Source organism: Numenius arquata, chromosome 3, assembly GCF_964106895.1.
Source record: "Numenius arquata chromosome 3, bNumArq3.hap1.1, whole genome shotgun sequence".
In the NCBI taxonomy this organism is placed as follows: Eukaryota; Metazoa; Chordata; class Aves; order Charadriiformes; family Scolopacidae; genus Numenius; species Numenius arquata.
In genome coordinates, this window is record NC_133578.1 from 41498038 (window position 1) to 41510498 (window position 12461).

A 12461-nucleotide genomic window follows, 5' to 3' on the forward strand; every position below is an offset into this window, starting at 1 on the left:
AGCATTGCAGGAAAACACCATACTGCCCGAGACAGGACCCGAACTGAAATAGCTACACCGATATAGACTGGAAAATACCCTGCAGGCGTACGGGAGCGGGATGCCCAAGCTCTCTACCTTTGGTGAGGACACACAGCTGCACATCTGGATGCCAGGGCACGAAAAGCAACGCCCAGCTAAATCAGGAACGCTAATTTCTCCGTATTGACACGCTGCCTCCAATTTTTAACTATCAGTACGAGAGAGAGCAATTTCCTTGCAGTTCCGCAGGCTTACAGGAACCTCAAAGTACCTCTCCTAGAAGTGTCCGCACAAAAGGCTGTACTTGCGTAACAACGTTGTGACATTTACGGTGGCAGCCATTCTCCACAACCGGCTCCTCCATCCGGGGGCAGACCAGCACTTTTTCAGAAACACCGAGGTACAAGGAAGGGATGGCAGACCTTGCAGCGCTGGCAAACATCTGGTTTTGTAGGATCAACTTTTGAGAAGGCAGTAAAGTAACTTGTAGAAAGAAACAAAATACCGTCAGTACAAAATTCTTAGGCTCTCGGAATCTCAGAGGGATGAGGGCATGCTTTGATTTAATGGGAATTTAAAGTGTGGCTTTCACAGCAAAGCAGTTAGCGCTGCGCCAGAGCTGCAAAACATGCCAACCAGCAAGTCAGTGATGGTTGGAGAGTCATCATTAGTTTAACATTAGTTACCTTGTCCCGAGACAAAGACAACCACGATTCAAGTGCTTCGCTGGCTTACCGATGATGTACTTCGTACGTCCCGTGGCAGCAGCCGAATCTTGCCCCACACTTTGGCAACGCAGCACTGCAAATTCAACAGGAGCCATAACAAAGAGAAGAACAGGTAAAAAGGGATTTAATGCTGTCAGGACTGCTAACCCCCAAATTCCATCACAAGCAAAAACGGCTGAGGACTGCACCTGGATTAGTCCAACTATCCGCTCCATCTGCATACTTCCATGTTTTTCTTCCACACGTTTGTTCCTAAGCTACAGACATAGCCTTTCATCACTCCCAGCAGCTTTCACCTTATAAATCCATCATCTTTACCTTCCCAAACAGCACAGCCTTCCACAGAACCGCTCCTCCTACCCCTTCCCCTCTCACCACGCATCAGCGCTGTCTCACATTCCTTCATTCAATGGTTTCTGCCCACTGCCAACACACACCAGGAAAATACAGACTGACCTGTTTGCTCCTGCACCAAACAAAGGAGAGAAGGTGGCTTTGGGATTTCTTCTTTTTGGCTTTTTTTTTTTTTCCTGAGGAGGAGGAGGATGGTGGCAAGTCAAATCACTGGTAGGCATAGACTTTTTTTTTTTTTTTTTCCCCCCAGATCTTTATTTTACAAAAATAACTTACAAATAGAGACAACTCTCAGAAGTAAGATCATTCATTCTGTGCATAAGGATACAGCTTGGTGAAGTATGGGCGTAGGAGTTAACAACTCTTACAATACTGTTAATTTTAACACGATGGTAACTATATTACAATACATACATTTCATGCTCCAGACACGTGGGTATGACCACCACATAAAGCTACGGCTGATAAAAGCGTGCCAGCCAAGGAGGATGCACTTAAAGAGATCATTTTCACTCTGCTATTTGCCGGCAGCCTCTTACCTACGATAGTTTAAACCAAATGGCAATCTTAACACTCAGAATACAGCACTCCGGATACACTCATCAGCAATATGCTTCAAATGCACGATAAAAATATATTTAACTTTCAAATACAATTGTATAAGGTACACCAAGAGCCAGAAAATAAAGTCTTGAGCTTTTAAATATAACACACTATATATATAAAATATACAAGGAGACAAGAGGGAATCTACACGTGGAAGAAAAAGCTTATCCTTGAAATGCATATTATCTACGGTACACAATGGCTTTGTTTGCTAGAAAGTCATTTCCATTTGCATAGTGTTGTCGAGAAGTCCAGACCGGGCTAGGAGGAGATCAAACAAAACACATCAACAAAAGGCTTCATTTTGGTACCACTTCCATCTTGCACCTGATTCTATTTCTTAATTTACAGTTTGCTATTTCTTTTTTGTAGGCTTGAATTCATGCCCCGTTCATAAGAAGCACAGGGAAAGGAGGGGTAAAAAAAAAAAAAAAAAAAAGCCACACGCACACAAAAACAAATAACGACAACAAAAAAAATAAACAAACCGCCAAACCAACACGCAAAAAACAAAGGTCAGAGAGTCAAAGAGGTTTCTTTCTGGGGTTGCAGTCATTTGGCATTTTGCTCCAGAGCAGAGTACTCTGCTTCTGACACTCTGGAAGCGTCGATAAGTTTAGTGAGCCCAGTTTTGGCAGAGTACTTGAAAATAAAGGCCTTCATGAGCTCGTATCTGTAGTTGCGGTTAATGAAGCTGTACAGGATGGGGTTGACGCAGCAATGGACTAGAGAGAAACACTGAGTGACGTGAAGAGTGGCATATAAGAAGTTCTCCATCTGACAACTGAAAGGTATGAAATGAAGGCTATAGAAGATGTCAAGCAGGACAGCTACATGGTAGGGTAGCCAGCAGACGAGAAACACGACAACGTAGGAGAAAATGATCTTCCCGTTGCTTTTCCTCTCTTGGTCACTGGAGGAGGAGATGGTCTTTGCAAGGAGGAAATAAAAGAAAGCAATGATTGGAAAAGGGATAAGAAAGCCCAGCACAACAGAGATGAGCTCCATGCCAATCAACCACTCTTTGAAGCTCTCCTCTGGATAGACAGGACGGCAATAGGTTTCGTTGTTGGAAGAGACCGTCTTGAGATAATACGTGTCTGGGAGAGACGCAGAGAAGGCAAGAAGCCACACTAAGATGCAGATGCAGCGACGGATTATCTTCTTCTTGCGATTGCTGGAATTGGTGAAATAGGCAACTGAGAGGTAACGGTCCACACTCATGCATGCCAGGAAGAAGATGCTGCCGTACAAGTTGATGGAAAATATAAGGTGAGTTATCTTGCACGTGATTTCACCCATGTGCCACTGGTTATGCTGGACAAGGGAGACAACCCACACTGGAAGGGTGATGACGACACACAGATCAGCGATAGCCAAATTAAAGATGTAGAGGTGGGTTTCATAGCCAGTCATTTTGGCTTGGAGGTTGACCCACACCACAACCGAGTTGGCCACCAGCCCTATGACAAAAATGAAAATGTAGAAGAAGGACAGGGTGTATAGCAGGGCACTTTTGTTGAGTGTGCCAGGGCATGTCGTCGCATCAACTGTGATGCAGTCACCATTGTTGCACGTCCAGTTGATCTCCGTCAAGTTGGCTGTTTCCAGAAAATCGAGGATGGAAGTCAAATCAAGTGCGCTCATGTTCGCTCAGTGTGGAGTTCAAGTGACCTGCAGGCAAAACAGGATCAAAAGAAACAACCTAAGTTAACAGAGACGTTTCTGCTGCCATCTTCATACCACGCAGCACATGCAGGACAAGCTGGTTTAGTAACGACCTACTCTTGTAAGGCACTTTTCATTAAAGAGAACTGTGGAGTAAAACAACGAGAACAGATACATAGCAAAACTCATCTGGTCAACAAAAGAAGAACAGCATTAGCTTTTTCTGTGATTTTCTTTTTTTTTTTTTTTTTTTCCTCGCAGCTCACATCTGACATCATCAGGTTGGCTATCATCCCCGGGTGTGAAATCCACAAAGTACACCATGGCCAAATAAATGTCAGGCAACTAAATCTGTCTCCTCCGGCATAAATGATGATACTATCGCTTTCAGCAGGGGAATCTTTAAGCCATTTTATCTGCACTCCCTCAAGTGTAGCAGAATTGATCTGGCTGATACACGGTACCGTAAAACATTTACCACAAGCTCTGGTCAGCATCTTGTCAAGCCCAGCTCCAGCTGCATCAAACAGAAATGGGGAACTAAGGGGCTTTGTACCCTCGTCCAATTTTAAATTTAAATCCTGCTCCATCCTCCCCCCTTCTCTTGAATTCTATTTTACAAAGCATCCCCTGCATTTAACGATTATCACGTAGCTTTGAGAAAAGAAGTCAGAGCTTGACCACTGAGTAGATCTGCTGGGCTTAAGTTTTCTTTTTAGGAGAGTGCTTTGATTTACAAAACACTCCCCCATCACAGCTGGCTCCACAACAACTGCTTCCTCCGCACCCTTTTGCTTTTCTACATCTACTTTTCTTGCCTCTTCAGCACCTTCTTCCATTGGCAGGCAGTGGACAAAGCAAGGGGGGTTCCTCGTTAACTTCCTTGCCAGCAGAAGGAAGGGCCCCAGCAGACCTACACAGCTTAGACAAAATCCAAAGCTGGGCTGCTAATTACGGTTGTGCTTTTGGGGCAGTGTAAAAATTCTGCCTCCCCTGGTGGGACTCTCCCACCCCACAGGGCCAACAGCACCACCCACAGCAGCAGCCTTGGTCCATGACTGCCATGCTTCAGCCAAGCAAACTTTGGAGCTCTGTGTCCGCAGGCTCCAGTTTGGGGCATGCCAAAATAAAGATGGAGAGGTGGGTTTCCAAGGGATGGACCCCATCTCGTACCACCATGGCTTCACTTGAGCCAGAGCATCAGGTCAGACAGGCAGCCCACCTGTAGTTGCCACCACGGACACTTCTGGCATCCTGAATGGTGGCCACCTTGCTGTTCCCCACACTCTCAGTCCCTGCAGTGAGCAGTACCCCCCGATGCCACACTGGTCCTGGGGGTAACGCTGGCATGAGCAAGGAGGCAAACAACTCACATGGCCACCCACATCACTGAACATCCTCGCCCCCACCAAAAGACCTCTTGGCAGTGCTTATGGGAGTGCAGAGGGGATGGCAAGCAGGGATGAGCTCAAACACGCTCCGGTGCTGAGCATCCTCTTCTCATCCCGCTCCCCGAAAGGGGACGTCAGTTGACACCTCTCACTCCTCTATCTGCATAATTGGCTCTTTCCAAACCTCCCACCCTCCCAGGGACACAGGCTACGGAAGAGAAGGGAGATAAGGGGGGAGATTACTGAGGAGAACTCAAGGCCCTATTGTCCTGATGGAGGGGATGCCGGTGGCACTAACAATGAGGGGGGCCGTGCACGTATCCAGCAGAGATGAAATCTCTCCACAAACAGGGCCCAAACTGGCCCCGCAAGGAGATCTAGCCTATCGCTTCAAACCCACGCAGCCTTCCAGCCTTCCATCCCGCTGGCCTGCTGAAAGACAGAGTTGAGATTCCAACCAAATTAAGCACGGATTTTGCTACAACGCTGGCTAAAGAGGGAGCCGAGACAGCAGTAGCTTTCTGTCTCGGGTTGGGCTCAGGAGAGCAGGGGGTGATTTAACCCATGCCTACACCAAGGAGAAGGGCTGATCCTGGCCCCCGCGGAGATGCAGGCCACCCTCAAGATGCCTGTACCACCCAGCTGGTGCAGGCAGCAGGGATGCGCACCGCCCAGGCGCAGCTCCCCGAGATGCTCGCTTCGGCCCAGGGCTGCAAGTGGGAGAGAGGGATGGGTCTCCTGCCAGACCTCATCCAAGGACCCACCAATACCGGCTGCATCCCCAGCGCAAACACTTTTCAAGGCCTCTCAAGCGTGGGGAGAAGCAGCGCCATCCCTAAGACCCTGTATCTCAAGACCCCATAGCAACTAAAGCAAACTCCCTGACAGCTACAAAACTCCCAGCCCCATGGCAGGAGACCTGCTGATGTTTCTGGACAGCGAGGCAAGCAGAGCAGGAGGGACACCAGGCTAACCCCATAACACCCCACAGAAGTAGCACGGGCAGGCCTGGGCATCTTCTGGAAAGGCACATGATCCAACAAGGGGAGCGGGCTCATTTTGCATCTCAAGACCCCAACTCAAACCAACCTCCAGGAGGGGGCTGTGACCACCCACTGCCAAGACTCCAGTACATCCCCTAATCGAGAAGAAACTCAGACCTGGCCGCAGGGTGTCAGATCACCAGTGCCAATAGAGAGGCAGTGAGGGCGATCAGGGAGGCAGCAACATAATACGCTGCCCAGGGAGGTGGTAGAGTCTCCTTCTCTGGAGACATTCAAAACCCGCCTGGACACGTTCCTGTGGGACCTGCTCTGGGTGGACCTGTTTTGGCAGGGGGTTTGGACTAGATGATCTCCAGAGGTCCCTTCCAACCCCATGTGATTCTGTGAACACAGCAGCAGAAAGCCCCTGAAGCTGCCTGGGGCTCACAGCAATGTTGGCTGCCACCACGGCCACCAGCCTAGGACAGCAGCTAGGAACGGGCACCCCCAGCCCAGCTGCTCACTCACAACCACCCTGTGGATCTTAACGTAGGCAAACGATGCTCTGCCCCAATCTCAGCCTGCCTCTGCTCCAAGAGCGGGTCTGCTGGATGCACGTGCATCCATCTGTCCGGGGCCGCCTACGTGCCTGTGCAGTTTTGCATCCCCAGCGCAGTAATAAAATAAAACCGTGAAACCGATACGGGTCTCCCAGGCTCAAAGCCCTGCTGGGGAGGATGGCTATATTCAGAGATTACAGCTCTATAGTCTGGGATTAGCTGCTGTAACCCGAGCTCCGATTCCCACCCAGATTAGCTGGGAAGTGGCGGTGGTGGGGGGAAAACTCACCAGAGAAACTCAATAAAGCCACTTTGTGCTCCTAAAAAAAATACCTTTAGCGCTCTCTGCAGACAGCACAATATCTTAAAAAACTTGTGAAGGCGGCTGGAATTGCATTTTGTGCCCGCTGCACTGCAAAACTCTTGCAGGCCATCCCCCCTTTTGCCCGGCAGGCACATGTGCCGTGGCCAGTCCCCACTAGTTCACAGGAGTTACACCACCAAGGAAAGAAGATGCACCCGAAATCCTGCTCCAGGCAGCCAGAGATGTCGCTGGAGCTGATGCAGCCTGCAGGACTGCACCCTCCTCATCCCATATCCTGCCCAGGACCCGGTGCAGGCTGTGGAAAAGTAAACAGGGATGAGCACCCCTGGCTAGGGGGCCAGCCTGGTACTGCCTGGCAGCGTTCAAGCCCTTGACACTTTTGGGAACTTCTCAGCATACCCTCTTTCACCCAAGAGCATCTCAGAGCCTGGTCCTGCCTGCACTCAGACCCGCCTCCAGGCAGCTCAGGGGTGCGGGCAAAATGGGCTTTGCCCTTCTTAAACTGCGAAGGAAAAGAGCTATGCCAGGAAAAGCCAGGACGGGTGGTGACCTACACACCTTCACCTTTCCCATGTCAAAGGGCCAACCTGGCTCTCCAGCATGAGGAGGTGGGCGGCACAGCCCTGTCCGGGCCATTTGGCCACCACAAGAGGACACCCATGCCCTTAAGGGGCTTTGCAAGACTGAGCCCAACACATTTAAACTCTTTCCTCCAGTTCTAAGTTGAAAAAAAAAAAAAAATTGGGGAAATAAGTGTCCTGCACAACTCTGGATCACGCCCAGGTAGGCAGAGGAACAGAGCATCCAGAAACAAGCAGCACTCCGTGCCATGACAGTGGTGGGATGCTGCAGTGGCCCAAAGCAGGTGACTCCAAAGTCTCAGAGCCTCCCAGCACGCCACCAAACTCCGCCACGGCGAGGTGTGCCAGCCCGCTAACCCGGCCCCGGGAAAACCAGGCAGGGTGCGGGAAGAGGAGGGCTCCACCACCACCACCCCCCCACCGGTATGATCCCGAGAGGGGCTGGGATGCAGCCGTGGGAGGATTGCGGGGGAGACGGGGGGGCTCGGCCCGAGGGGAGCCGGGCTGCTCCATCCCCCCGCGGCTCTAACCCTGCCCGGGCCGGGGATGGAGGGGGGACACGGACACCCGCGGCGCGCACAACCCCCCGCCCCGCAGCCCCTCCAGACCCGGCTGGGTGGATGCTCGGCTTCCCCCCCCCCCGCCCCCCCAAGCCCTTACCTCCCGCTGCCTGTGCGCCGACGGAGCGAATGAGCCCGGCCCGTCGCCGCCGCCCCGCTATATCCGCGGCGGGGGACCGCCTCTCGGGGGCGGCCCCGGCACCGCCGCCCGCCCCGGCACCGCCCGGCCCGGCCCCCGCGGGGGGAGCTCCGGGGCAGGGTGAAGGAGGCGGGAGGGGGCGCCTCGCTGCACCACCCCCCACACACCCCCCCCCCAAGGAGGGGAGAGGGGTTAACGTGCGAGGGTGGTGGCTCTTTTGGGGTCTCCGTTAATATTAAAGGGAGAGCGGGTCGAGGGGTTGGGGGGGGGGGGGGTAGAGAGCCGCTCTAAGAGGCGGCAGGGAGAGAGGGAAAGGGGGCTGACACCAGGATGGGGGAAAAAGAAGGAAGAAGAAGGAAGAAGAAGGAAGAAGAAGGAAGAAGAAGGAAGAAGAAGGAAGAAGAAGGAAGAAAAAAGAAAAGAAAAAAAGAAAAAAAGAAAAAAGGAAAGAAAAAAGAAAAGAAAAAAGAAAAGAAAAAAAGAAAAAAAAAAAAGAAAAAAGAAAAAAAGAAAAGAAAAAAAGAAAAGAAAAAAAGAAAAGAAAAAAAGAAAAGAAAAAAAGAAAAGAAAAAAAGAAAAGAAAAAAGAAAAGAAAAAAGAAAAGAAAAAAGAAAAGAAAAAAAGAAAAGAAAAAAAGAAAAGAAAAAAGAAAAGAAAAAAAGAAAAGAAAAAAAGAAAAGAAAAAAGAAAAGAAAAAAAGAAAAGAAAAAAAAGAAACAACAAAGGGGGAAACAAAGAAGGAGAAAGAGAGGAGAAATAATTTCAAAAGCAAGAGGGGGGAAAAAGCCCTGCATGTTTCTAGCTATTTTCTGTTTTGGTTTTTTTTTCCCCCAGCAGTATAAAATACTGAGAAGGCAAGGCAAGGAGAGGCAGCGGGTTCTTATTTCTACTCCCTCAGCCAGGGCAAGAAAGATTAAACGCCGAGGAAAAGTGGCAGAAAACTGGAAACTCGCTAACTGAAACTGAAAATCCACTCCTTTAACACTCCTCCTCAGCACAGGAAAAGCAGGTGATTAAAATGGCCTGTGGAGCGGAAGGGGGTAGGTCTGTACTCAGCTCCAGCGGTGTCCGTCTGTCTGTCTGTCCATCCGTCCCAGGGAAGATGCTAGGATTAGATGATAATCTACCTGCCAACACGACAGCCGCGCAATACGACTTGCTGAAGGCTGACACCAGCCCTGACAGCTCCCGGGGATGCGACGCAGGAACCACCAGGCTGCTCCAAAAAACCACCAGATAACCCGGAGCAGGGGCTTGGCTCCCCCCCCTGCCCAAACCCTGGCGCTGGAGCACACACCCACACCTACGGCTCCCAGACCCTAAATCACCTCATCCTTACGGAGCCACTGTCCAGCCAGGAGAAACAGGCTACCTCACACACATTTCACCCGGCACTTTTTGGAAGGGCGTTTTAGCGCTTCCAACCCGAGGGCTTCAACACCCCCAGGAAAGAATATATTTTGTTTTTCCCGAGATGCTTAATCCTATTTCCACAGGCAATTAAAAGCTTGCATTAAAACCTGCTGGCAAAGGCATGCTTAAAAAGAGAACGCGTTTTCCCATGAAAGCACCTAAGCTGAAAGCCAGACAGGGACGTGGCAAAACAAGACATTTTATTTTGCGGCAGAAGGGACCTGTTTAAAAAGAGCAAGGACGTGGGTTAAAAGGACTTCTAGCTGCCAGCAGAGCAGTCTCAATTATTTAAAAAAAGAGATTGGGCGGAGAATGGCTGGAGAGCAGCCCTGAGGAGAAGGACTTGGGGGTGTTGGTGGATGAGAAGCTCAACATGAGCCGGCAATGTGCGTTGGCAGCCCAGAAAGCCAATCACATCCTGGGCTGCATCAAGAGAAGGGTGGCCAGCAGGTCACGGGAGGTGATTCTACCCCTCTACTCTGCGCTCGTGAGACCCCACCTGGAGTACTGTGTCCAGCTCTGGAGTCCTCAACACAGGAAGGACACGGACCTGTTGGAACGGGTCCAGCGGAGGGCCACGAAGATGATGAGAGGGCTGGAGCACCTCCCCTATGAAGACAGGCTGAGAGAGCTGGGGTTGTTCAGCCTGGAGAAGGGAAGGCTCCGGGGAGACCTTATAGCAGCCTTCCAATATCTGAAGGGAGCCTACAGGAGAGCCGGAGAGGGACTCTTTGTCAGGAAGTGTAGTGACAGGACAAGGGGTAATGGTTTTAAATTGGAAGAGGGGAGATTTAGATTAGATATTAGGAAGAAATTCTTTCCTGTGAGGATGGTGAGACACTGGAACAGGTTGCCCGGGGAAGTTGTGGATGCCCCATCCCTGGAGGTGTTCAAGGCCAGGCTGGATGGGGCTTTGAGCAACCTGCTCTAGTGGAGGTGTCCCTGCCCATGGCAGGGGGGTTGGAACTGGATGATCTTTAAGGTCCCTTCCAACTCTAACCATTCTATGATTCTATGATTGCTGTTTTAACTGAGCTTCATTTCTCAGCCTTAACTCTGCCCCCATCAAGGAGCAGAGTCAAATGCATCGTTTTTACACCCCTGCAAGTGAAGGCACAATTAGCTTCAGCTTCTCTGCCAGCAAAGAGAAAATTAAGCTGTAGGTATTACAACTCCTGCAGCTCCAAATGCGCAGTGAAGCTTGGCCGGTGCTCACCCCGTGCTGCCACCCAGCTCGGCCCCGTGGATCCCCAGAGACCTCCAACATCTCCCAGCAGACACCACACTGAGGTATCCCGGGAGCACGCGGCAAAGAAAACATGCTGGAGAAAGGCTCAACCTGTTGGACGTTTGGTGGTGCCTCTGTCCTCACCAAGTTCTGGACCGTCACCGGCTCAAAATGCCACCCTGCAGCAAGACCGCAAGAGGCCACCTGGACCATGCTATCCCACCACCTTGCTCACGACATTGCTGGGGGTTTAGGTGCCAGGGAAGGAGGAGAAGAGAGAGACGAATGTTTCTCCATCCCTCGGATGGAGAGGGTGAGATGTAAGATACCTTGTCCCCTTGCCCGACCTCTACTCTCCCAGTATGAGGTCCTCCAAACATTACGGCTGTTGGTGAGCGAAGAGTTTCAGCATCTGCTTAAATTCTGAGAGCTTGCCCAAGTCCGTGGGTGTTGGCGGAATTGAAGCACAATGAGTTCAGACCAAAGACAGGATTAGGTTTAAAAATAAGCATGTACTGAAGCACTTGGCTAAATTGGGCTCTGAAAATCCTAGGGAAAAAAAAAATAAAAAATAAAAATAAAGGCACTCTAGCAGAACTCCAGAGTTACTTTAGCCAAAAAAGCAAGCGGAGTGGTTTTTCCTTACTTGGTGTGCCAGAAAATAACATCAAGTAGTACAATCTCTTCCACAGCTCTCCAAAAATACTGGCCAACATCTCCAACAGCAAAGCTGCTGGCTGTCCAGGAGTCGCAGGCCACCTCCCCGCTCCTGCATTTGCCGAGAGCAGAGCCCTCCCTGCCCTTTCCAGGTTCCTCCCTCCAGTTATCTTTTTTATAGCAAGCACGTTCCTCACGCAGGAGAGATGGAGCCCATTCCCTTTCCATTATGAAAGCCAGATTTTGCTCAGCATTCACGGATGAAACACTCAGGCCGTAAGCAAAACAACACAGTCTTGAAAAAAGCCTGCAAAATATGAAACCACCTCCCTAAAACACATCAAGCAGAGCTGGGGGGGAAGCTGGGCACCCCAGATAAGATCAGCAGAAGGTCAAGATGCTACCTGCTTGCCATGATTAGTTGGTATCTGCTGCCAGTCCCAGCAGGTGTCCCAAGAGATGTGATCTTCAGACCATCCAGCGACCAGAAACTCCTCGTAGATGCAGCTATCCAGGCAAGGCAATCCGTTGCTCATTGAAAACGAGTCATCTCCAGTTATTGAGGAAGGGGGGGACAGCAAAGCTCTTCATGCTGCTACAGAGGAGTCTGTGGCAACATGCCGGGGAGAGACCAGTCACCTTCATGGGGCACCGGCTTTGCCTCGCTGGGTTTTTCTGGGGGTCCTTCCATGATGAGGCTCTGCTTTCCCCAGACCACGGGAGGCCCTGCGCAAGGTCAAGGCTCCACCATGCTCCGTGCTGCAGATAAACACACCTAAGGGTGAGCTCTGACCCGCGGAGATAGATATGACAGGAGGGGCAGGCACGGGGTGTTGGGCAAAACACGGCACTGAAAAGACAGATTTTAACTGCTTGTCCAATTGTTTTGCATTTATATTTTGTTTAACTGCCCAAACTACAGCAAGATATTTTTTTTTTTTCTCCAACAGCACAAGTTTTTACTAACAGGGTGGGGTGGGGTGGGGGGGGAGGAATCAGGAATTTCTCACAGTCTCCACAGCCTGTCCCTGCTGGCGTTGGCAATGCGGGCTGAAAGCATCCTCATTTTCCCTTAAGGCTTCCTTTTCCAACTGGGAGGCAGATGGAAGCTAACACCCAGCCCTGCCAACTCAAGTCAATTAAATTTAAAAAAAAAAAAAAAAAAAAGAAGGCAAGTTGGCAGCTTTAAGTGCGAGAAAGTTTTTTTTGGGGTGAGAGTGAAAGCCAGTAAGGCAAAAGTGCATAAG

The 12461-nt window shown here is 50.4% G+C and overlaps 1 protein-coding gene across 1 annotated transcript; it reads right to left on the reverse strand.

Annotated features, from left to right (window-relative positions):
- Positions 1-2261: 2261 nt before the first annotated feature.
- ACKR3 (atypical chemokine receptor 3) lies at positions 2262-3356 on the reverse strand. The gene has a single exon (XM_074145714.1). The coding sequence runs from the start codon at positions 3354-3356 to the stop codon at positions 2262-2264; it is 1095 nt and encodes a 364-aa protein (XP_074001815.1).
- Between the last annotated feature and the right edge of the window lie 9105 nt (positions 3357-12461).

Bases quoted from the DNA above. Each gene is read 5' to 3' on its own strand.
- ACKR3 (XM_074145714.1), bottom strand. From the start codon at position 3,356: ATGAGCGCACTTGATTTGACTTCCATCCTCGATTTTCTGGAAACAGCC.